This window comes from Neolamprologus multifasciatus, chromosome 4, assembly GCF_963576455.1.
Source record: "Neolamprologus multifasciatus chromosome 4, fNeoMul1.2, whole genome shotgun sequence".
Lineage (NCBI taxonomy): Eukaryota > Metazoa > Chordata > Actinopteri > Cichliformes > Cichlidae > Neolamprologus > Neolamprologus multifasciatus.
In genome coordinates this window covers 23755811-23780497 of record NC_140442.1, presented here as the reverse complement: position 1 = coordinate 23780497, position 24687 = coordinate 23755811, and the positions used below count along the sequence as shown (strand labels likewise).

The 24687-nt window shown below is 40.9% G+C and overlaps 3 protein-coding genes across 4 annotated transcripts; 2 read left to right on the top strand and 1 right to left on the bottom strand.

Moving 5' to 3' along the window:
• The first annotated feature begins 963 nt into the window (after positions 1–963).
• Positions 964–3418, top strand: LOC146520519 (GTPase IMAP family member 7). Its single transcript, XM_085156345.1, has 2 exons — positions 964–1216; positions 1397–3418. Exons 1-2 carry the CDS (start codon positions 1183–1185, stop codon positions 2440–2442), a joined length of 1080 nt encoding a protein of 359 aa, XP_085012471.1. The 5' UTR covers positions 964–1182; the 3' UTR covers positions 2443–3418.
• kdelr3 (KDEL endoplasmic reticulum protein retention receptor 3) lies at positions 2766–5693 on the bottom strand. The gene is made up of 5 exons (XM_085156352.1): positions 5363–5693; positions 4882–4982; positions 4472–4630; positions 4140–4392; positions 2766–3725 (listed from the first exon to the last, which is right to left on the bottom strand). Exons 1-5 carry the CDS (start codon positions 5451–5453, stop codon positions 3682–3684), a joined length of 648 nt encoding a protein of 215 aa, XP_085012478.1. The 5' UTR covers positions 5454–5693; the 3' UTR covers positions 2766–3681.
• A 7777-nt stretch (positions 5694–13470) lies between these two features.
• Positions 13471–23899, top strand: kcnj4 (potassium inwardly rectifying channel subfamily J member 4). 2 transcript variants are annotated; one of them, XM_085156341.1, is made up of 4 exons: positions 13471–13739; positions 13856–14077; positions 17862–17993; positions 19296–23899. In XM_085156341.1, exons 3-4 carry the CDS (start codon positions 17971–17973, stop codon positions 20920–20922), a joined length of 1650 nt encoding a protein of 549 aa, XP_085012467.1. In that variant the 5' UTR covers positions 13471–13739; positions 13856–14077; positions 17862–17970; the 3' UTR covers positions 20923–23899. The 2 variants fall into 2 exon arrangements, with proteins under 2 accessions (XP_085012467.1, XP_085012466.1); XM_085156340.1 differs by lacking the exon at positions 13856–14077.
• The last annotated feature ends 788 nt before the right edge of the window (positions 23900–24687 follow it).

Here is a 24687-nt window from a genome sequence, read left to right as displayed (position 1 = left end):
ATAGCCACCACCAAACAACTGAGTTATTTTTACACATCGGCCAGCATCTGGCCAATCCACCACCTCTCATTGTTCATGCCGTTACAAAATAAATAAATAAATAAGTCATCAGCCCACCGTGCAAATGTCCGATGGCTAGTCCAGCTATGTTAACTTGTTAATCTTTCGCTGAAAAAATGTTTTCTGCGGTGCTGTCTTTCATGCTTGGCTCTCCTACCTTTGCTAACATGATGCTCATAGTGCAGAAGCCGGTGCTGCATTCACTTACCCTCGGATATCTCAGCTTCACTGTGAAACCATAATCGTACATTTGATATTTCATTCAATTTTAGTGTTTTAGCTTCGGGGTGTCACCTGGGGTGGCCAGTCTGGTTGGGGGTGGGGGTGGCCTGTGCCCCCCCAGGCCACCCCGCTGGACACGCCACTGGCTGCCACCAAACTCAAAATGAGCTAATATTTTTCTTAATATGGTTAATTCTCCCAGTTTAAACATTTTTATTTAATGTTTCCATTATTAATAAAAATATGTCTGCCAAAAGTGTGACTTTGGTCTGTAGACTTGTGAGGATAACTTGAAACACCATTAACCCTGAACTGAAGAACTGATCCAGCCTCCAGCCATTGCTCTTCATGATTTATCCACAAACTCTGCTGAGAATATTTAACTAGTGTGAACACAGAAGAAACAGTTGGGTAAAGGTATCTTCTTTTTGTTGGTTTCGTTACGTTAGGATATTCTAATAATTGTTAATATCCGAAAATATTATTTTTCTGTCTTTTTGGTGAAGTTGACGTTGATGCGTTCATTATGTGAGGATTCACTGCCATCTAGTGGTCACAGTTTGGAACAACAGAATTGAATTTATGTCAAAAGATCGAATTATTATTTCTCACTCGTGTTGTCACAGAGCTCCGTTAATAACACTTTTCTGCAATCGGTTTTCACTGCAAGCTAACACGTATCCCTGTGGGTTTGGTTACACTCAGGGTGGCAGTGTGCAAGCAGCGCCTCTCTGCTCCACCACAGATTGCAGCTGCATTGAAGCACTCTGCGGTCAAATGATCTAGAAACACGAGCGTATCTCAGACACAGCCAGTCTCCGTCTATCTCCAGGATTTCAGCAATTTTTTAAAATCATTCTCAGAAAATACTGAAGGCTTCACTACAATTTCTCCATCAGAATGTCGTCATCTGAAAGTGCTGCGTCACATGAAGGTATGCCCATTACACTTGTGTTGCATTACTTTGGATTAGCAAACTGTGAACGATCAAATTACTTACCCTTTGAAATGTAAATGTGCCTACATGATTTAATATTATATATGTTGTCTGGATGTGCATGCATTATATTAATGTCAAAGGTAATTATGACACACACATGACTCTGTTTGGCAGTCAGTGAAGCATCAGCCCCCACATCAGAGGCTGAATCTCTGAGGATCGTTCTGCTGGGCCGGACCGGGACAGGCAGAAGCTCCTCTGGCAACACCATCCTGGGAAGGTCTGCGTTCCTGGTGGACGTGTCCCCCTGTTCTGTAACTGCACGATGCAAGAAACAGAGCGGGATAGTGGGAAGGCGGAGTATCTCCGTCATTGACACTCCCGGGCTCTTCCACACACATCTGTCTTCTCAGGAGGTTATGGCAGAGGTGGGACAGTGTGTTGGTTTCTCTTCTCCGGGACCCCACGCCTTCTTGGTGACACTGCAGCTTGGCAGGTTCACCCATGAGGAGAGGGAGGCCTTTGATTGGATCAAAGCTAGATTTGGGCCTGGAGTAATGAGGTTTACGATGGTGCTGTTCACCTGTGGTGACCAGCTGAAGGGGAAACGCATCGAGGACTTTCTAGAGGAGAGCCAGGAGCTGTCTGAGTTTGTCAGCAGCTGCCATGGAGGATATCACGTCTTTGATAACAGCAGGCAGGAGGAAACAGATGAATGCTCACAACAAGTCATGCAACTTTTGGAGAAGGTGGACCAAATTGTGGCTAAGAATGGAGGCGGTTGCTACAGCGATGAGATGCTAAAGGAGGCTGAAGGTGCCATAAGGGAGGCACATGAGAGGATTCTGGGTGAAGCTGGGCACGTGGTGGAGGCTATTCAGACAGAGGCTGAGGTCACAGAGGGGCGGCTGCCAAGATTGGAAAAGAAGTGGGAGGATGAGGAGAGGAGAAGGGAGGAAGAGGAGGCCCGGAAGAGAGCGGAGAGGCTTTTCTGGTGCGAGCTGGTGACCGCCCTGGGGAAAGGTGCTGCGGAGGGGGCAGGGATCATGGGAAAGGACAAGGGGAAAGGGAAAGCTGTGAAGAAGGCGAAGGTGGTGGAGAAAGTGGCAGCTCTGGCTGCGTCTCCGCTCTCTGTCAGGTCGGCTGCGAAAGCAGTGGGAGGGGCCGTGAGAGAAGGAAGCAAGGTGCTATACAAACACAGAAAAACTTTACTGCGCTGAAAGGTAAATCAAAGAGACAGGACACAATGAAGCCTGCGTGGTGAGGACAAGTCACTTGATGTAAGGCCAGCTGGACTTCTTTAGGTTTTGAAGACGTTTCGCTTCTCATCCAAGATGCTTCTCAAGAGAAGGGGTCAAATCCCTACTAGGGGTTTATAACCCGAGACCATCCACCAGGTGCTCTAGGGATGAAAAAGCCTCCTGCATGAGAGGCGAAGCATCTTCAAAGACCTAAAAAAGCCCAGCTGCTATACTGTGAAATACGAACTCACGACACAAAAAAGTCACACAAAAAAAAGTCCAGTTCATCTTATTATGACTTCACACATTTGTATTTGTCAAAAATAGGTTAGTTCGCTACACAGATACAATACATTAAAAAACAATTTCCCCATCATTTCCACCCCCGACACAATGGCGTGATTTGGTTAAGGTAACAACACAGGAAGATTTAAAAATAAGAAGAACTGTTTAAAACATTGCAGCAGTTACCTTATCCGTCTTTGGCTTCATATAACAAGTGACAACATATTTTAGCCCTTTATTCTCTTCTGTACAAATGCACTGACACACAAAAGATGACGAAGGAATTCGTCAGATTGCAGCTGGCAGTGAGGAAAGGAAATGGTTTGCATACAACGCAGTGACCTATTCAGGGAGTGTCTAACAGCACAGAGTGAAAGAGGACAACACGCCGTAAAAAGATCGGGGAGCACAAATGTACGAACACTACCATATTTTTAAAGACTTTGTGAAATGTGAAGGATTTATACTGAAAGAGAACTACGTGTAGTCCACCTGAGTGCTGTACAAAACAAAATTGCAGCTACATTTTTGTGCTCAAAATACTCTTGATTGTTCAGGATGTAAATGCAAGCACCTCCAGAGTCACAGTCACCCTCAGCTTCCAAAGAAAAACAAAAAAAAACCCCCACAAGCGTGCACAAATACTGTTTCTGTACTGCTGTTGCTCACTCGCCTTGTTGCATATTAGGGACACACTTCCAGTGTCGCACCTGCATCTTATGGACTAATAAAAACACATGTAAACTCCTGCAAACGTACAGACTTACACCCAAAGAACTGATCAGACAAAAAGAAAAAAAGAAAATTGGTCTAAACTACAATCACAGACCATTAGTTACATCATTAAGTACAAATACAGCTGAAGGATCTACTCTCAGATGCCGATACATGGCAGGCACAGAAGGGTGGAGGGTTGTGGTGGAGGGGTCCGTTTTAAACCGGCATCGGCAGGGTCATCTTTCCTCTTCCCCGAAGCACTGAAGGAAGGCGGACAAGAAAGAAAAAAGTGAGAACACAGCAAGGGTGAGGGAGTGTTTTTCAGCTTCCTCCACTCCTTTGTTTAGCAGGTGAGCAAACACTTTAGAGCAACCTACAGCAGCTGACATTAAGGATACATATCCTCCCTCAACAGGTAAACAAACTGAGCAGAAGCTCTCTTTCAGTCACAGAGCATAGCTGTGTGCTAGATTTCATTGCAAATTACTTCTGCATGCTGTTTTATATCAGCAGAACAGAAAGTGCAGTAAACCAGGCAAGGCCGATAAACCTAATAATAACGCTGCGGATGATTACGCAAAACATAATTCTGGCGTGGCGTCCTGCCAACGTAAATGGATCACACCTAGACTCGGCCCTGTAGCGTAGCAGCGAGTGATCGTGTTCTTACTCACCTTTTGTGACGTAGAGGTAGAAGAAATCGCAGTAGAAGATGGTCTGCACGACGCCGGACACCACCGCGATCTGGTCGAAGAAGCCCTCCGTGTGATAGCGCCACACCCAGTTGGCGATGTAGAGGGCTCTGTAGAGGCCGAGGAAGAACAGGTAGTGGGTGGTGATGGACTCCGCCTCGCCGGTCTTGGTGATCATGAAGAGCTGTGGCATTATGGCCACTGCTTCCAGAAAGATGGAGAAGGTCCACAGGATCTGGAGGCAAAGGGGCGCGTGTTAACTTTAAAGCTGTTTTTAATTGAGGGAGCTCTACATTTCTGACAGACACCTTTACCTCCATTGGGGTGAAAGCATAGTTCTCCAGGAAGGACAGCCCGGTGACTGGGACCAGCAGGAACTCCACACGGAAGGTGTCGTTCTCAGAGTCGTACGTGTTCCTGAAGCGCATGTAGATCAAGTACACCGTAGCATAGGACAAAGCCAGGAACACCACCTGAGGGCGGAGCCAAACACTGATCAGGAAAAGTGAACTTAATTGAAGACAAGATGCTTTTGCTTATTTTGCTGACATCCCTGCTTTGCGTTTATTATCTATATAGATATATATGTGTGTTAGTGAAAACACAGAGATCACAGCTGGTACAAGAAATGAATGACTCTAACTTATGGCGGTCATTCAGCTTAAAGGCAATCTGACAGGGAAATGTGTGTGTGACTGTGTGTGGGTGTGACCTACAAACTTACCTTCATGACCGTGTTGTAAGCAGAAATGTAAACCGTGAACAGGTCGAGATACCTGGTGGTGAAGACAATCGCAAACAGCACCTGAGACTTCCCAGAGATGCCTGTAATGGAAATAAAATGAGAGAAATTAAAAGTGAGAGGATGAAACAGAGAAGTCAAACGTTTCCTTTTTTTTCTTCTTTCTTCTGCAACTCAGCTGTGCAGCTCTCTCACTTTAAACAAAGCTGTATGATTGGTCGAGCAGGCTGCTCATAACTTTGTTATCATTGCCACGTAGCTTCTACTGGCGCAGGACAATTAGCGCCATGCAAATGCCATCCTTAATGCACACAGCAGGTAAGAGAAGTTTCACTGTGTCACAGCTGTTTCTGTGCACCACAGCCACACGCATACATCTTTAGCGCGGATGAAAAATCATAACAGCCCAAATGCACTGATATGACCGCACAGCACCCACACTGTGTTGCTAGTGTCAACCTACCAGCACACGACTTGGACCTCCATATCTTCAGCAACAGGATGATGATAGCCACCAAGTGTGACACGTCACCCGCCAGACGGAAGATATTCATGGTGTTTATGCTCCAGCAAAACAAACTTAATGCAACTCCTCACGGGCCTTACACGTCCTCAGGAGACAGTCACTGCTCATAAAACGCCAAAGGGGTGCTGTGCTGGCGTGGGCAGAGAGGCGACAAGCTGCGCGGTCACGTTCGGACGGCTCACTCTCTGTGCGCGTGACGCTAGACACAGACTCCGTGGGTTCCGCTCACAGATCCGTGTGTGTGCCGTGGACAGACGGGAAAACCGCTTCCGAGGAGGTGACGTGGCTGATAGCTCAGCTCTTCACCGTCAAGGATTCAATATAGAGCTAAATATATCTGTTTCCGGCGTAGGACTTTCAAAGTAAAACCTTGTGCTGGTTAAAGCGCATGCTCGTTGAGAGTTTAGCCTAATGACCGTAGAAAACACTCTTTAGTACATTTACTGATATTTTTTCTTTTCAATACTAAGTTCAGCACACTGACTTCTGGGTGATTATTAGCTCTTTCACTATCCATAACTATTTTTATTTTGAAGGTTGTTCCCGGTAATGACTGGCTTTCTATGGCGAACTTGATGAAAGACATCCTGCAATGCACTGATTTCACAGCAGATGGCGACAAACTATTTATCTACCTATATATATGGTGTTTCGTTATTGGAAATGGTCCCTCTAGAGCAGGAGTGTTAGACACTGGTGCCCAGCTTTGGAAAATGTGAAGGAGGGCAAATTTGGGACTTACTGTCTGTTATTAACTGTTACAGCTTTCCCTACTGAATAACCTCCATCATGGTCATTCATACTAAAACACAGTAATTAATTAAGTAATACATAAACAATTATATGAAAAAGTACATGTTTTTTTCATTATCTACTGTACAACTTTCCGGAGATTTCTTTTTGTTTTTTGTTCTTTTGGGCAGTGAGTTCAGCAGCATTTCTTTATCACTGGGAAAAACTGAGATGCATTGTTAAAATTTATTTTGTATATTAGGATATCTCATGGATTGGTTAAACGTCTTTACACTTGCAGGAAAGGGAGTTTCAATGATCTGGCCCACTTAAGATCAAACCAGGCTGTATGTAGCCCACTGTAAAATCATTCTGATATTCCTGCTCTAAAGCATAGTTGGGGAATTAAAATTCCCAAATGAGAAATTGGCACTGTTGTGGAGGGCTGCTCCAACAAACTAAACTCAGTTTAGTTGCTCAGGACTAATTTTGTCTCTTTATAAAGTGCTGCTGGTAAGAGTAGATGCTCCAATTAGGCCATAATTGTGTTTCCTTGGGGAAAATTAATGAGCCACGCCTTCTCTATAGGATAATTAAATGTATTTAATGGTGCTATTTAAAATGGTTTTCCTTTTAATTTGTTTGAATGAATTTCCTGGTTGTCTAAAATGTGTTTTCCAAACAAACTGCATTGTTTTGCTTGTTGTCTTTTATTAACTTCACCAGTGGATCTATAATAATAAATCATATGACTTACCCATTTAAAAGCTAGTGTACAAATACATGCATTGGACAGATGGCTTCACATTAGACAATATTTATTACATATTCTGAGAAGTTTATGGTCAACTCCATGACTCCAGGGCACCCAGATGCTATGAATGAAAAACAAGCCCAAATGAACACCCCTCTATCACCACCACCACCACGGTGTTTGATGGTTTGAGGTGTCTGTGCTGATATTAATTAAACATGGTGCTGTTCATTGTGGGAAAACATCTCCAATTTGGTCTTGTCTGTCCAAAAGACATTGCTGTACTGAGATGTTCTTTTTAGAGAGAAGAAGCTTTCTCCTTGCAGCAAGTTTTTTAGAGTTTTGCATCGTGATGAACTTTAACATTTAATATGCTAACTGAGGGCTGTGGAGTTTGAGGTGCTCGTGGGTTTCTGCAGCATCTCTTAACCTTGTATTGTCTGACTTTGTGTTGAATGTCCACTCCTGCAAAGATAGTTGCATAGTTGCAAGTTAACACACGTGAATGCTCAGCAAACTCCCAAAACCTCTGCTTTTGTAGAGGTACTCCCAATTTTGGATGATCAGTGAATCAAGTGGATTTGATTAGCACCTCCTGGCTGCTGCTTAACCTCTTAATTCCTATAGAAGCAGCAAGTGTACACTTAGTTTTTCACCTAGTCCTGTGAAAGCTTTTGTTTTCACATGACTGTACCACTGATATCACAAAAAACCCATAAAAGCTTTCAATAAAACTCAAGATGAAAAAAAAAGATGACTAAACTATTATATGATATTTTTTTTAACAATAAAAAAACGAGTGAGCAAATGTACCCTGGAAAAAATAGCTCTGATTCCCACTTCTGTTCCACAGTTGGCAACAAATAATTTGGAAACATGAAAAATGTATTCTTTGGTCTTCTAGATTTGCACTGTGTTTTTCTCTTTGTGTTTTCTAAAGAAATTCAGATACAAAAGAAAAAGGCTAATGCCTCATAACTAAATGTCAGCTCAGTTTGGCACAGAATGCAACACAAAACAAATAATTACCAACTTATGAAATGCTGAAATGCGTAAAGCACTTCAGGGCTGTCTAAGTCTGTGCCAACGGTGTTCATCCTTTTGCAGAAGAGGAGTCTGTCTGCTTCAGAACTGTATATGTCTCATGAACATGAAGTGAAGATGAGTGGGCAGCTTTGACACCGGGCTTTAGGCTGTTCACCAAGAAGCAATGTTTGTGCTTTCTTTTTATTTGGCTAAAGAACCGGACTAGATTGTAAAGTGACCTGAAGCATTTTACTCTTACTTATCAGTGTTTGAAAATACTCTCCATCCTCTTTGTATGTTCACTGCTTTCTGACAGTTCCTCACCCTGGCCCCCTTTTCTCCTAATTCTGAGGAAAGCTGTATCACTGAATCACTGACACACTGTTTCTCACCATCCCGTGTTTCTGATCCCACAAAATCTCCACCTCCTCCCTCTGACCGCAACCTACAAACTGAAGCTGAATTCTGGCCTTGCGTACATCACGCTACCCAACATCCTCCTCTCATTTTCATGTGATATAGAGCTCCTTAGATTACTCAGGAAATGCTTCCAGCCTACTTAGAGTACATCAGTGGTGGTGCAGAGAAATGAGGGGGCGACGGACACCAACGAAAAGTACATAGCTTCTGTATATACCCCAGAAGCATCCAGCACAGAAGCGCTGGTTGTTTTTTCTGATGCTGTGTTGTCAGAGTTATCCTGAAGCAGAGGCACGCACATATTTAAAAAGTTCTCAATGAGCAATTTAAAGGAGAAATGGAAGAAAACTTAATGTATCCTATATTAGTCCATTAGTTCCGTCTTATAAACACATTGATGAATGTTCATCGGCTGAATGATAGAAGCAAATGTGCCACAAAGGACATCCCCTGGACAGAGCTGACCCATACTCCCATAACAAGTGTGTGCTGAGCAAAAGGTTATGGGAACTAATCTGACACCCAGGCCCGATTAATAGCTATTTATACATACACACAGCCCGGTCTGCCCCAGAGAGTCTGTCTGCCTGGTCATCTTCTGCTGGATGGTGTGAATGTCGGATCATCCTGTCTGCAAGCCTCTGTCTCCTCTCTTTCTCTCGCCACACATAGCTACTGCACTAGAACTGCATCCAGTTCAAAACCTTCAATGCTCCATGACAATGGCTCCTGTCAGCTAGTAGAAATGACACCAGCTGTGACTAAGGGCTGTTATTGTCTTTAGAAATTAAAAATTAACTGTATATAAGTTTCAGCAGTCCACTAGAGGTTTGTTTTTATTTGAAATATGGGGAAAAAATATTTATAGCAGTGTATTTCTACCTTATAAGGATCAGACTAACTGAATGGTTTAAAGTTGAGTTGTTAAACATGTGGGTAGTGGACAAGAACTGGCCCTCCAAAGGCTAGAGATTTTACAGAGAGATTTTAATGTCTTAAATGTTTAAATGTTTTTTTTAAGTTTACTACATAGACAGAAGGTCTTTCAAAGTTCTTCTTCGGACACTGGTTTTCACTCAACCTCCAGCTCGTGTATCTGACAATTTAGAGATATGCTTTTTTGTTTGTTAAATCGTAAAACAGCTCCTAACTCAAGAGATGAACCCGGACTTCAAAATTATTGATGAAGTTGCGTGATCATGTAGTGATAAAAAAAAATGCAGCCAAGATCCAAAGAATAAAATTGAAGGTCCTTCAAGTAACCCGGAGAACTATTCCTGAAGACTTCTTAAAGAAATGACAAGAAAGCTGCCTAAGAGAGTTCAGACTGTGTTGGCTATTAAAGGTGGTCACACCAAATATTGACTTTCAAGTTTGTGCAAACTCTGTTTTGCCTGCAGCTATTTCCCAAAATATATATAAAAAAGAGATTTGGCTCAAGAGTTTTGTACAGTACTGCACACGGAAAGTTAAAAAAAATATAATTTATGATTGAAAGATCATAAAGTGTAAGATAAACAGCTGTTCGTCACTTGTGCTGTACATAGTGAGCTTACCAAATGTGAATGCTTACTTGTGTTCCTTTACATTAAAAGAAAGGTAGGCCATTATGCAACAGTTTACTGGTCTGGCCCCCTTAAATCGACCAAACTGGAGCATATGTATAAAGTTAGATTGACACCCCTTGTTTAAACCATTCTACTTTTTTTTATTTGTGGTTTAGATTTATATTGTGTATATTAGCATTTCAGTACATTATACTTAAAGGAACAGACCTACACAGTGGTCTAATTCAAACTAATTATAAATGTTAATGTGTGCCTGCCATTTAATGCTAATGCATTCGAGTTTCTTGGTGCTTTTTCCCGCTCTTGTGTGGCAATAATCCTTTGGTGAAGCTTTTGTGTACTTTATGTGTATAGGACTTTCTTTTTTCCTTTTTTTTTTTTGTTTGTTTTAGTCTTTGCCCTCTTAGACTGGCCTTTGAAATGTTTCATTGCTTTCACTGTGTCTATTAACTTTAGAAACCTTGACTCCAGCTTCTGTTTATCTCTATGTCGCTGCTCCTAATAGCAACATGTCTCCGTCCTCCTCCTTGTTTCTCATCTGAGCAAATGCAACACCCACATCTGTATTCAAAGGAGGAGATTTTGAAAGGAAGCACCCCTCCACTGACTCCTGCTCTATAATTTAGGTAGAAGAGGAGGAGAGCAAGACTTAGAGAAAAGCACGGAGGAGTGAGGGGCCTAAAGAAGAGCTAAGGGTGAAGGTGGACTGGGAGGAAGAAGGTTTCCATAGAAACAGCTTTGCTCAGTTTAATATCTGATATAGTGATGCGGATTCTGGATGAAGGCAGCTAAACTAGCAAACGTCTCCTGAGATTTTTCTTTTAAATCGTGCAAACAGTCAAAAGAAGGTCTGAAAAGTACATTGAAACTGTTGAGGTGAGTTTGAGGTCTGCTGCTTCCCTCAGACTGAAACTATATTAGTTTCCATTTTCATTCAGGAAATATATTCTGTTTACTCCTCTATATTTATTCCTGAAGGCGTGCAGAGGCTCTGCAGCAACAGTGGATTTACAGGTGTAGTCACAAACAGAAGTATCCTGTAGTTGTCTGTAATTTCATGACAGTCGGTTCAATATTAGGACTTTCAACTCAAAAACATAAATAGCCTATTATCATGGTAGAGAAAAGGAAGAATGTAATGTTGTACAGACATTTATGGTGTCCAGTCAGTGAATCATAATGACTCATGATTCACTGTTTCGAAATCATGAACGTCTGAAGAAAATTAGGAGTCACTCCGCTGAGTAGACATTGAGAATTTCACTGAGAAGCAGAAAAAAACAAAACAACTGAAGTTCTGGTTATAAAAAGTCATAACATTTCAGAAAGGCAAGTCGGATTTATTTTTTGAGGATCATTAATATTTGTACAAATGTGAATAGAAATATGGTTTTAAATTGTTCCTGTCTGGACCACAGTGGTGGGCCAACAAAGTGACCGTGCTGTTAAGGGAAATGGGAACCAAGAAGAAGCCGCTAGGAAAGCTGCAACTACCAAGTACCTGAAGAGGATCAGGCAAGTCCTGAGGAGTCAGTTGAATGGAAGGAACAAGATCCGGGCAATCAACACCTACGCTCTGCCCGTGATCAGTTACCCTGCAGGGATAATAAGTTGGCCAAAGGAGGAGATAGAAGCCACTATCTCTATCAGCAGCCAAGGAAGCTCCTGACCATGAATGGATGGTATATAGTCCAGGACCCTGAGGCTGTACACTAAGCAGAAGGAAGGAGGCCAGAGTGCTAGAACCACAGTCCAGGATGAGACATCGAAAATCCACGAATACATCAGGAAGATGGCCACGACTGACTGTGTGCGCAGTGAATACTTCAAGCTGCAGAAACCCAAGAAAAAGGAGGAAGAGGAGGAACCGTCATGGAAGGACAGGGCCCTGCAAGGTATGTATCACCGGCAGATCGAGGAAGTGGCTGACATCCAGAAATCCAACCAGTGGCTGGACAAAGCTGGGCTTAAAGACAGCACAGAGGCACTAATCATGGAAGCACAGGCACAAGCTCTGAGCACAAGATCCGTAGAGGCTGGGGTCTATCACACCAGCCAAGACCCCAGGTGCAGGCTGTGTAAAAATGCCCCTGAGACAATCCAGCACATAAAGCAGGGTGCAAGATGCTAGCAGGCAAGGCATACATGGAAGTCCCGAGGTCAAAATGGGAGATGCCCCCAAGGGTGGACATACAGACGGACAAAATGGTGATAGCTAACCAATCGGACAAAGTGGTGGTAGACAAACAGAGGAAGTTGGCTGTAGTGATAAATGTGGCGATACTGAATGACAGCAACATCAGGAAGAGGGAACACAAGAAGTTGGAGAAGTACCAAGGACTCAGAGAAGAGTTTAAGAAGATGTCGAGGGTAAATGTAACAGTGGCCCCAGTGGTAATCGGAGCAGTCATTGCAGTGACCCCCAAGCAGGGCGAGTGGCTCCAGCAGATCCCAGGAACAACACCCAAGATCTCTTTCCAGAAGAGCGCAGTCCTAGGAACAGTTAAGATACTGCGATTCTTAGTAATGAGTTAATGCACTCGTTTTGTTAAACCCTTTGAATTAAAGCTGAAAGTCTGCGTTGACTATTTGATCTGCAATCACTGTGATAGTGTACAGAGGCAAAGCTACAAAATGTATAGACGTGTCTGTATTAACTCGCTGATCATTGTTACTTTGTCCAATAGTGAACACACCATATGCTCAGTCATACATAAGTTGGAAGTTTTGGAATATCAAATTAAAGATTTGCAGTAAAATATGATTATTATTATAATTACGATTTAAAAATTTGAATTTTCAATAACAATTACTGAGATTAATCACACATTCTGCTCAGATTCAGGTCAAACAACACTTACAGCAAAAATTTGCACTCCTTCAGGAATGACCACAGTATGTGAGAGGAAGCCTGCTGCTTTATCACAGTTAAAGTTAAACTAAACACAGGGACATGGACAAAGTTTCAAAGCTTAAATCAGCGTTCTCTGCCTTTCGTAGCTCACTGTAGTTATAACCTTTGTCAGGTGTTAACAACAAGCTGGAAAACATCTGTAGCACAGCCATTTGGGAGTAAATGGAAAGCATTTACCGTCAAAGTGCAATTTGCGGCAACAGCCCTGTAATCATCAGGGTGATGCACAGTTTTAAACTGTGTTGGCAACTTGCTTAATCTCCAAGACCCCATATTTCTGTCTCCCACCTGTTGCAATTTTTGTTTCTTGAATAGAGTTACTTCAGAAATCATGACTCAAATGAGTTCCTGCTTGCTTACATGGGCACATCAGGCATTACTCAACACCTACACAAGCTGAGAGCACACCAAGTGGATATCCATTTAGTGTCATTTCCTCTCTTACTTTCTTGTGCTTTTTTTCTCCTCTCCTCTCCTCTCCTCTCCTCTCCTCTCCTCTCCTCTCCTCTCCTCTCCTCTCCTCTCCTCTCCTCTCCTCTCCTCTCCTCTCCTCTCCTCTCCTCTCCATCCACCTCCCCCTCCCTCCCCCCATGCACAGCAGAGGGGAGATTGACACAGCGTTTTCAGGCCGTGGCGTATGAGTACAGTAGCAGAGGAGGGTGCACACAGACAGGATTACCATCAGCGAAGGAGGCAGCGGAGGACAGCAAAGGATTAAAGGAGAGACACGGCGGGGATGAAACGATGAATAAGCGATGAAGGAGTAACTAGAGGAAACTATTCAAAGAAAGGAAGAATTCACACACCTCATGAACTTAAGGACGTTGGAGCTTTGCCCTGCAGAGTGAGAGCGAACTAAAAGTACAAGCAAAAGAAAGGAAACAACTGATCATTTGCAAGGTGAGAGTAACTCATGCTCAAATGTCAATATTTAAGTATCAGAAAGATTTGCTTAAAAACAGTTTGATAAACCGAACTTTGAATACATTTATGTGATAACTTTGCTTTTATTTTAGAACTTTGGTAACCTCTGATGAAAGGCATGAAGAGCAGCTTTTAGTTTTGCATGTGGACAGCGCAGTGTTTCGCAGAGATCAACCCAGAATAAGCACTGCGTCAGACGTACTCAAAGATCGGGCATCATGGAAACTGCTGTGTAGGGTTAGGTCACACTGCAAATCTCTACAACCCTGGCAAAGCTTAAATGCATCACATGAAGACATATCAAGAATCATCAGGTATAAATATGCCCAAAGACAGTGATGCTGTGCACCTGTTGATCTTCTTACGCACCTGTCTTATGTTTTTATGCAATCTCATCAGAAGGGAATCATTGTTTCTGGAGCCTTCAGAAAAAGGAGAGGAACAGCCTCATTGTATCTTCCACATCTGCAGAGTAAAGTGAAGGAAAAGGGAACAAATTATCCACTGATGGCTCCACAAAGATGGAAGATGTTGAAGGGATCCTCTGACACAATCTTCATAATGATGCAAACACATTTTCTTTTGCAGAAAATGCTAAACATGTGGACAACAGCGTGCAGGAACTTTAATATAAAATAAAACTTCTTAGTTTGTATGAAGGACAAATTGATTAATTATCCTCGATTACATCACTGTGACCTAGTCTCGTCAGGCTAATAAACGCTGGTAATCCTTTAGGCCAGTTAAATTGAATAAACTGTAGTGAGACATTTTACTCCAAAAAAAAACTGACTATATTGTTCAGAGACATGACTTAGATATCAGAAAACTAACTTTAAACGGTCAATAGACTTGAGCTGCTGCAGATGAGCAGTCGCCATAGTGACCTTTCTCTATCTGCTCATGAGAATAAAGAGAAGTTAGGCGGGATCAAGGCAAATGTGAACTGTGACTAAGTGTCATTGCTGCTTTTGAAACTTTGTCATCACTTTCAACCCGATGTGTTGCAAAATGATCATGTGGTCAGTTTGTATAACCAGCCTGAATTGTGAACCAGAAAATACAATATGTTATGCAAAAATTAAAATAGGACAAAATAGGAAAAAAACCCAAACAAATCTGAATTGAAGCCAAGATGGAGGATGTCTGGGATGTGAAGATAGCGTGGGAATAATTCTCTTCATGGCTACTGCTGATGCTCTGTAGGTACTGAGGTGAAACCAGGGTATGTATTGATTAGCTTTCACAGAAGAAAGAGAAGCAAAGAGAAGTGGGATGACTAACTAAAAACAGTCTTTTTAATAAGATTATCAAAGTTATTGATCACAATCTGAATAATCAAATTCCACGACAGTGAAAACAAATGATAGTTTAAGGCAACAATTGAAAAATAGTTCCTGTATATACAGAGTTTGAAGGTTAGCTTGTTGTATTTGAGTAGCTTTTAGTTTACTTCTAATTTTGTCTTCAGCAGAAAACATTTATATGCAATGTCATTTGCATTTGTTCACAAAGTCTTTTAAGGACACTAAAGCCACTTTCCTGTTTTCAACAATCAACGCATGATGAGCAGCGATCAAGATCCTTGTGCATGACTGCTTCATCTGAGGCTGTATCTGATATAAAGCTCTGGCATTCGCACTGGAAATATTACTTTTCTTAGTGGCTGACAATGTCGTTTATCTCATCAGGGGCCATTATCAAAAGCTTTCGGGGAAATGAACACTTGAGCATCCTAATTTCCTTCTTATCACCCAGCTCACTTACCTCTTTTTTTAATCTTTGCTGAGTCTAATAGCCAGAAACTCCCCAAGTTGCGAAGCAACATGTCTGCATTTGCATGTGCAAAATGTGCTATATATAAACTACAATTCATAATTACAGCAGGGTTCCAACCAAAAATTACTTCAATATGAATGAGTCAGATAATGTCACCCTTAATCTACAATTGAATACAGTAATTAGACCAAAAATCTAAATTCAAAAGGTACATTTGATTTTGCATGTTTAAAAAAAAAGGCAAAAAAAGAACTAAATGTGAGGAAATGAAACCATAAACATACCCTATATTTGCACAACTCATACACAAGCATTAACAGGGACTCTTTCTTCTTATAATGTTTTAATCTGGATTATTTTCCAGTCATATGCTAAAACTGTAAAATGCAAGAAAATATGTCTTTTCGAAATTTTATCATTCATATTTTTGTGATCAGTGTGGTTCTATTGCCCTCAGTGCAGTATGAAATTATTTGGGAAATAGGCAGGCGAAAGTAAAACATCCAAACCCTGCAGGGCTCCTCTCGTCCTCATTTGTGTTTTCACTCAGTGATGCAGATCAAAAGCCTGCACTGAGTGTCACCTCTTAGCGCCCATTTAAACATATTTAAAGTCACATGTAGCTGTTGTGTTCCTGCCCTTGCACCCTTTCTCTCATTCCACCCCTCCCTCCCTCTCTGAGTCATATTATAAGAGCACTTAATACTGTATACTGCCCCCCTCCACGCACACACACAGCTGGTGACTCTCTCCACTTCCCTCCATCCCCTAAATGCCAGAGGAGATGTGTTCCTATGGAAACTGACTTCAGAAAAAAAGTCCCCAGTTTTAGGTGGTGACCATTAACTGGTTTGTATTGTGTGTGTCTCATCACTGCTTCAACACTTTGGTACCTGCACTCTGCCTCTGCCAGCCCTCCTGTTCATTACAGCTTAGAAACCTTTTGCACTCGAAGGGAAACCTTAGAGCTTATACACTGCTGGCTCACTGAAACAGACACAAGCTAGGAGATCTGCAAAATCATGCTGTTAGCTGGAAGTTAGCCTGGAGGCAGACACACGCTACTTATTAAAAATTGAATCCTTGTAATCACCACTTACAGACATTTCTCTATGTGGTTTCCAGTGAACTCTCTGGTTGATTAGGAGAAATGATTAAAGCCTCCGGCCCCGTCTTACAGACAAACAAAAATACAGTTTCATGTGACACCTGAAAATTCAAGAAAAGTCAGTGTCATTTTGCTCATTTATTCTCTTATTTTACAATATTTTGAACTAGAAATCATGTAAAAAATACTCAGCTCAACGCATGCATTTGATTTTGATGCCTGATATAGTGTTATATTATCGATATAAGCTACATTATAGACAGATATAGACAGTCTTGCGCTCGGGCCCCATATGTCTTAAACAAATAACTGTATAAACTTTTATTTTCAATTAAAGATGCATAAGATACGAATAGTCTCACAAACAGCTCTCTGACATTGCAGATGTGCTAAATAGATACAAAGAAAGAGTTTAACAGTAAACGCATTGTTCAAAAAATTTCAAATGACTTGTCTGACTGGATTTCATTAAGTCTGAAAAGCTTCTGAGAAAATAAAAGCACAATGGTGAACACAAAATGCAAATAAACTGTGTCATAGTAAGGTATGTGAGTCTTGGAGGGGTGGGAGGTAAGTTCATGCTACTATCCTTGATCTCTTGGTCTGGGCGTAGCAGTAATATAACACACTGGCTGCAATCAGGTTTGTAACATGTAATTTTGCTAGCTTGCCAAAGTATCTGTCAAACTCATTTTAGTTCACAGGCCACAGATGCATTCATGTGATAGCAAGTGGGCTACAACTTTTAAAAAAAGAAAAAAGAAATCAGGTTTTTTTTATTGTAAAGAAGTAGAGGTGCATTTTATCAGCATTAGCATTTGATAACAAAGCAAATGACAACAAGCCTGGGATGTCTTGGGGAAAAAAGGCACAGGTTTTCAGTTTCAGCCGATTTTCTGTAATTAAGAAGAAAGAAAACGCTCCTTAAATTAAACAAAATATGCTGCTTTCTTCAGTGTGCGATGCCAGGCTGTGGTTGATGTGTCAGTGAGAAGACTTTAAAACTTCAGATGACTTCTTTTTGCTTTGTCTGTTACACTTATGCATCCATTTTAACTCACAAAACCTAACCATGCATAGACTACCATTCCTCAGATTTTCCACTCATGCATTACTATTATGCAAAATATTAAATGTGGTGAGGTTGGTTTAAAAAAGCAAGACAACAACCATCACGTGACAGTTTCTGTTGAATTTTATGCTTCTTCCAGGGGTCTCTTCAGTGGCCTGAACACCACCTGCTGTGAAGAGACCAGATGTTTGGGAGTAGGACACAGTTTGGCCTCCCACTGTGGCCCTCTACCTGTGATCACTGGTGCCATGGGAACAAGTAGAGCCAACAGGTGAGCCCAGTAATATCAGCCTGATGTGAATTTACTGATGCTGACCATTGGTCTTTGAACTCATTTTACTTGGTGTTGCTGGAATTGTAGCATCTCATTATTACTGTATCAGCTCTGTTTGGGCAGCTATCTTTGAATTCTCAGCTTCATCTCATTATTTCCTGACTGTTGTGTTCACTGAAACACAACAATTTTATCCTTTTTTAATTTGAACGTTGGTTGGTTTAGAAGTATCCAACTGTCCGGTGAGAATGGGCTTGTTAATTTGGGTTGGCAGGGTGAGTCAGGACCAGCTCAGGGATATTTACAGTAAGCAGATCCTTAGAAAAGGCCAAGGCCGTCCTACACTGTCCTGACCAGCTGCACATGAAGAGCTCTCGCCTCCAGGTAGCTGCAGCAGGTCTCGCACAGTGAAGAAGGAGGTTGCCTTGATGTACTATGCACTATGTTCATTTTTTCCCATTCTGTGTGTAAATCAATAGTCAGACACCTTATTTTTTGAACACACAACACCTAATTTCTTTCTTCTTTAACTGCTTGTTGTGACTTAAATATACCAAGGCGGTTCTTATGGATTTCATTTTGTCTTACAGTTTTGTGTCTTGCGAATCAGCATGATGTTTACCCCCAGCACCAACCACTCACATCCCCACCCAAGAAAAACAACACAGATAACATCGATTTGTCATTGTCAACATAAACTTAGCATCTCTCAAACAGAGCTCTCAAGTGTCAGTGGGTCAATGAATGATTAATAGAGTGTTAATACTCATTTACATATGATGAAGTGCCCCCACAGTACAGGCATGTCCATCCCAAAATGATTTGTCTGACTGACACTGAGTCACGTATAATCCTATAATCTGTGATGACAGCGATCCTTCTCACGCAGCTAAATTGAACTCACCTTCCTAGCAGGTAATCCTCTATGTAAAGGAGATGCTGATACACTCAGGTGAAGATGAGTTTGGTCAATTAAAGTAGACCATTTGTGACTCTGAGTTCAATATATGTTTTGTTTTATGACTGGAGTCATAAATGTTACTTGATGCTGACCTTCCAATCTGACTGGACTGAGAATGAGTAAACAAAGCAGCCAATGTCTAAGGACAAACTTTGAAAAGAGCTTCAGAAACCCAGAGAACTATTTCTCAACATCCCTTCAAAAAATTGGAATTGGAAATTCTGGAGCTAATTGGAAGCAACAGATAAAGAAAAGAGTTTTGCACAGTACGCCACAATCAGCTAAGAATAAAAGAAAAAAATAAAAATTTTAATCCAAGTCCCTTTTTTTCCTGACAGGTACAGCATTGTGTCTGATACTTTACCAGAGGAAGAAAGGCAAAAGATTTCTAGCTTAGGACTCCATAACGGCCACAGTTCACCCAGATTCAGACTGCACTTGGCCTGCACCTCAGAAGGAGAAGACAGGAGGAGGTCAGGAACCTCGGCTATCGTGCCCAGCACGACGGACCAAGGAGTGATGAACAACTACAACGGAAAGGTTCTGACAAGGGGCTCCAGCCAAGTACGGAGCCGATTTGTGAAGAAAAATGGACAATGTAATGTTGTGTTCACCAACATGGAAGAAAAGGGGCAGCGCTTTCTAGCTGACATCTTCACCACCTGTGTGGACATCCGCTGGAGATACCTGTTGGCTGTATTCTGCACCAGCTTTCTTGTCTCCTGGCTGTTTTTTGGTTTAATCTTTTACACTGTTGCTCTGGCACATGGGGACTTTGAAGAGCACCCTACACTGAAGGGTGATGGACTGACACCTGGAGGTCTGCACGGAACCAGATCTGGACATACAACTGGAGAGCAAGCACAAAGGATGCCCTGCATACTTCATGTTCAGGGGTTTATAGGGGCGCTCCTGTTCTCCATGGAGACCCAAACTACTATTGGTTACGGATGGCGCTGTGTTACCGAGGAGTGCCCTGTTGCTGTAATAACAGTGGTGATACAGTCCATAGTAGGCTGCATCATTGACTCTTTCATGATTGGCACCATTATGGCCAAGATGGCTCGGCCAAAGAAGAGGAACCAGACCCTCATGTTCTCCAAAAATGCTGTCATTGCGCTGCGTGATGGCAAGCTGTGCCTCATGTGGAGGGTGGGGAACCTGCGGAAGAGCCACATTGTGGAGGCTCACGTCCGTGCCCAGCTCATACGTTCGTATGTCACAGCTGAGGGTGAATTCATCCCTTTAGAGCAGATGGACCTCAATGTGGGCTATGATGAGGGCACAGACAGGCTGTTTCTAGTATCTCCACTGGTTATAGTCCACGAGATAGACAAAGATAGCCCCTTGTATACTCTGAGCCGAGCTGATCTGGAGGCAGATGACTTTGAGGTCGTTGTGATCCTGGAAGGAATGGTGGAGGCTACAGCCATGACCACCCAGTTCCGTAGCTCCTACCTTTCCAGAGAGATCTTCTGGGGCCACAGGTTTGAGCCTGTGATCTACGAGGACCGCGACCGCTACAAGGTAGACTACGCACGCTTTCACAAGACATACGAGGTGCCGTCAACGCCCCATCTCAGCGCCAAAGAGCTGGATGAAGCTGCAAGCAGGGCTTCTTCCGCTGCTTCTCCTGCATCTGCATGCAGAGCCACAAAAGACTTGATCCCCATGTCACTCAACGCTTTCTGCTATGAGAACGAGGTGGCATTGAGCTGTGGGGAGGAAGAGGATGATATATTTGACTCTTCTCAGATTGTAGGGAAGGAGAGGGCAGAGGAGAGAAGGACTTCAGTTTCTGTTGACTTCCAAAATATGTTCCACGACAACTCGACCGTGACTTCAGGCAGTCACAATGTCATTTGTGTTCTTGACATGGACAATAACCAGATGGAGTTTGATATCTTACAGACTGCAATTCCTCTTGATCCAGTGACCTATAAGAGCGAGCAAGAGATTCAGTGAGAAGAGGGAGGGTATGGTCTCCCATGCTCCTCCTGTTTCTGGACCTGTTTTCTGCATGTCTCATACCCCTTTTGCCTTTCCAGTGTTATTTTATATTCACATTCAGTGGCTCAAAAGTAAGAAATGTTTCCTAAATAGTTTTGTGATGGAATTTCTTAGAGCTTTTGTCAAAGGTTCTTTGTGCAGAATAAGTCTGGCTTTTTTTTTTTTTTTTTAAATATTTTGGCTCCTGACAGGATTTTGGCTCTTTTATTATGATTTGACAAAGTAAAGCACTGTGGCAGAAAAGCCCACAAACCTGGACTAAGAAATGTATATTTTGCATAATTAAAATGTTCTTTATCTTAACTTAATTTCTATGTGAATATAAACAATATATTTTATGAAAGAAATAGCAATTCTGATTTGAATTCTCTTTATGAAGAGAACTGAAGTTCTTCACGTTTTATGCTCGATAAACTTCAGCCGGTTCGTGGATTTCCGTGAACATCATGCTGGCAATAGTTTCCCACATTGTCTTTTATATTCCTGCTGAAATAAGTCAGAATTTTTGACTTACAAATGCACATTGAAATGGAAAATATTTGTGCGCCGCAAATGTTGAAATTTAGAGGAGAGAATCTTCTATATAAACGTTCATTCAAATATATTTCCTAAAACTGCCCTATAATAAGTTATTTAGCATACATTATTGATAAACTTTTTGATTTTGTACAGTAGCAAAAAAAATTCTAAGTGCAATCACTAAGTGTAACAGAAGATGTTTTCTGAAGAACGTAATAAAGTTTCCTTAAGATAAACTTAGAGGGATGTCACTGGATTTAAAATCTAATGTTTAAAACATAGTTTTTAGCTTAAAGTTGATTTGTTAAAATGCTTAATTTTTATTAGTGTATCAAGACTAAAATAACTTTATCAAGTTAGCATAATGATTAAAAAGCAGAGTACACTATAAAAAAAAATGTAAAAAAAAGGAGAAAATGTCCTGGTAATTTTCTGCCATTACATTTTTAATGGAGGTTTGCGTACCTGGTAACTGGTAAAATTATTGTGTGATTAAAAAATACAGGAAAAAATCCTTAAAAAATTCATATGGAAAATGATTTCATTTTAAACCAGCACATTTCACTGTATTTTTACAGATGAGGATTTCTTTCTTGGTTTGTTTCTTGTGGAGGTTGCAGGCTGTGATTACAGAATCAATACTGAGAATCGGCTTCAAAACACATTTGCTCTGTTACTGTTCGCCAAAGAAAGGTGTGGTGTTGGATAACAGTGGCCCGTGTACAGTACTTGCGTCTATGATAGTAGGAAGCACAACAGGAAACAAAGGGACGGAGGCTGTTTGTGCAGTCTCAGGAAGTGCAATAAGTATTTGGATGTGGGTGGACGGGATTATTACTGATGTCTTATGAATTGTTGCAGACAAAATTGACATGATGATTGTATGATAGATGGCATGAGAAATAAGTTTCCAATATTTACTGGGAAAGCATGCTGAGAGAGCCAAATGATATGATAGATGATAAAAGTTTACCATGGAAAATACTAAAATACCTGTAAATAAACATCATTTACTTTACTGATTGTATTGTCAAATATTTCCCATCAATTAGTTTCAGACTGAGGCCTGAACAAATATTTATAATATATTTACCCCGTGGCTTTTACATGCAGTAATCAGACTGTACCGACTACGATATTCCGTCTGATGGTATTTATTTTATTTTATCTTATTGTTTTGTTTTGTTTATTGAGACTTTTATGAGTTTAATTTTTTTTTTTTTTTGCTGACTGCTAGCAGGCGTGTTTGTTTTGTATTAATGTGAATGTGTGGGAGAGAAACTGGATGTAGAAACGATGTGCATCTGAGAAACAAACAGTAAATAGTTTTAGTTTTCACAATTTTTTATTGTCAAAATTCTCAATCCAGATAACTAGGATTATACAAAGCATATGTAAAGCAACTCAACTGACAAACATACACTGCCAGCCAAAGTAAAATACTTACTATGGTTTAATGAATTCAACACTGCAGGATGACAAAATAAAAAATACAAACATAACTGACTTTTAAATAGCTTACACTTTGATGTGCATATCAGTTTCACGTTTATCATCATGTTTATTCATATTTATAAATGTTTTTGACAGTACAGTGCAAGTTTTGGTTTAAATGTTTTTTTGTTCGCCCTGGTACATCTTGTAAATAAGACTGAAATTACTGTACCCATAATAATTTTCTTAAACATTCATATGAAATGCATATTTAACACTTTTAAATTCAAATTTTACAATTGTGTGATTTGACAATGACACCTTAAAATACGGAGGACCAAAACAGCCAAGAATATAAATGCTTGAATAATTACTTAATTAAATTAACATATTAAATGCAAATGTGCCTGATTTGGCACATTTGATGGCATATTCATTTAGTTACTGAAAGCAGGTGAGCCACCGAGATGCATTAAACAGGTAAAATTGGAGTTCTGGACTTGATTCTGACTTTTTTTAGTGTGGTTGTTTGTGTATTTTCTGAAATTTTACTTCATATTTATTTATTGAGACATATACATTGTTGGTTTTGGTTCTCCATATTTAAATGTCATCAGATTCTGATTAAAATGTTGTTAAATTTCTATACTTGTGTACAGATTATTTTGACATGAACATGGGCAAAAAATACAATTTTAAGTTACTCTGAGGTTTTTTTAAAAATAAAAAAGTGAAAACACATTTTTCAAAAGGTTTTGACTGGCAGTGTATAAAAGTCTTTATGTAATGTCAGTTCTGGATTGTGTAATACTTGGCAAGAATGGGTGTTAACTTAACAAGTAAGTGTTTTGTATCCTTTGTTATAAAGTCTTCCTGCTTTGTAGAAATCAAATGATTTTCCATTCCTTCCTTGGGGATTAACACACGCACTGAGCAAACTACTGTCAGACTGAAATAAGCTGAAAAGATTTAAAAACACCCTGAAGTACAAAGCACTTTATTCTTTCTTGTACAATTTTTAATGTTGCAAATAAATATTTCTGTAATTATGTCTGTAATGCTGTCCTCTGCTCTCTCACACACTTACACACACACACACACACACACACACACACACACACACACACACACACACACACACACACACACACACACACTCCTCTCTAGTGTATGCACTGAACTCCTCTGCACTGTTTGCCATTCCTCTCCGCAGCCACTAGATGCCTCTGCAGCCGTTTCCATCACATGATAAGTGTATTGCTGCTTTTAAGTTGGCTAAATTTATAATTTTGTTTTTCTTGAAGGCAAAACTATAAAAAATAAATATATCACTGGAAAAACAAGAGTTTTGGCCTCAGATAGTTTGATGTAATGGCAGCCGATTGTTTTTTCCAAATGTCTGCCTTTTTGCACTAAAGGGCATTGCCTTGGGTGTGGCATCTCACAAGGGACACCACATTGGTGCCAGAGAGCTGAAAGCATCATCATTATAACATATCACTTGATAAACAGAGAGAAAATGTGACTCAGATTTTGATGGGTTTTGGTCTTTTTTTAAACTTATGTCCTGGCAATGCGAGGTTCTTCTTAGGATTGTTTTTTATTAACAGGGAAACTTTTATGAACCTCATTAAAGGTTTCACTGATGAGAAGACACAAATTATGTTCGAATGATTCAAAAGGTACACGCTTTAAACTTACGGCAGCATTTCCCGCTGCATTAAAGATATCTGACCCCCCAAAAAAAGCAGCTATATTTTTAAATGA

Coding starts and splice junctions, on each gene's coding strand:
- kdelr3 (XM_085156352.1), bottom strand. CDS start 5,453: ATGAATATCTTCCGTCTGGCGGGTGACGTGTCACACTTGGTGGCTATC. Junction 4,983..5,362: donor GAGGTCCAAGTCGTGTGCTG/GTAGGTTGACAC, acceptor TTTCCATTACAG/GCATCTCTGGGAAGTCTCAG. Junction 4,631..4,881: donor CTTACAACACGGTCATGAAG/GTAAGTTTGTAG, acceptor CTCCGCCCTCAG/GTGGTGTTCCTGGCTTTGTC.
- LOC146520519 (XM_085156345.1), top strand. CDS start 1,183: ATGTCGTCATCTGAAAGTGCTGCGTCACATGAAG. Junction 1,217..1,396: donor AAGTGCTGCGTCACATGAAG/GTATGCCCATTA, acceptor TCTGTTTGGCAG/TCAGTGAAGCATCAGCCCCC.
- kcnj4 (XM_085156340.1), top strand. CDS start 17,971: ATGGGAACAAGTAGAGCCAACAG. Junction 17,994..19,295: donor GGAACAAGTAGAGCCAACAG/GTGAGCCCAGTA, acceptor TTTTCCTGACAG/GTACAGCATTGTGTCTGATA.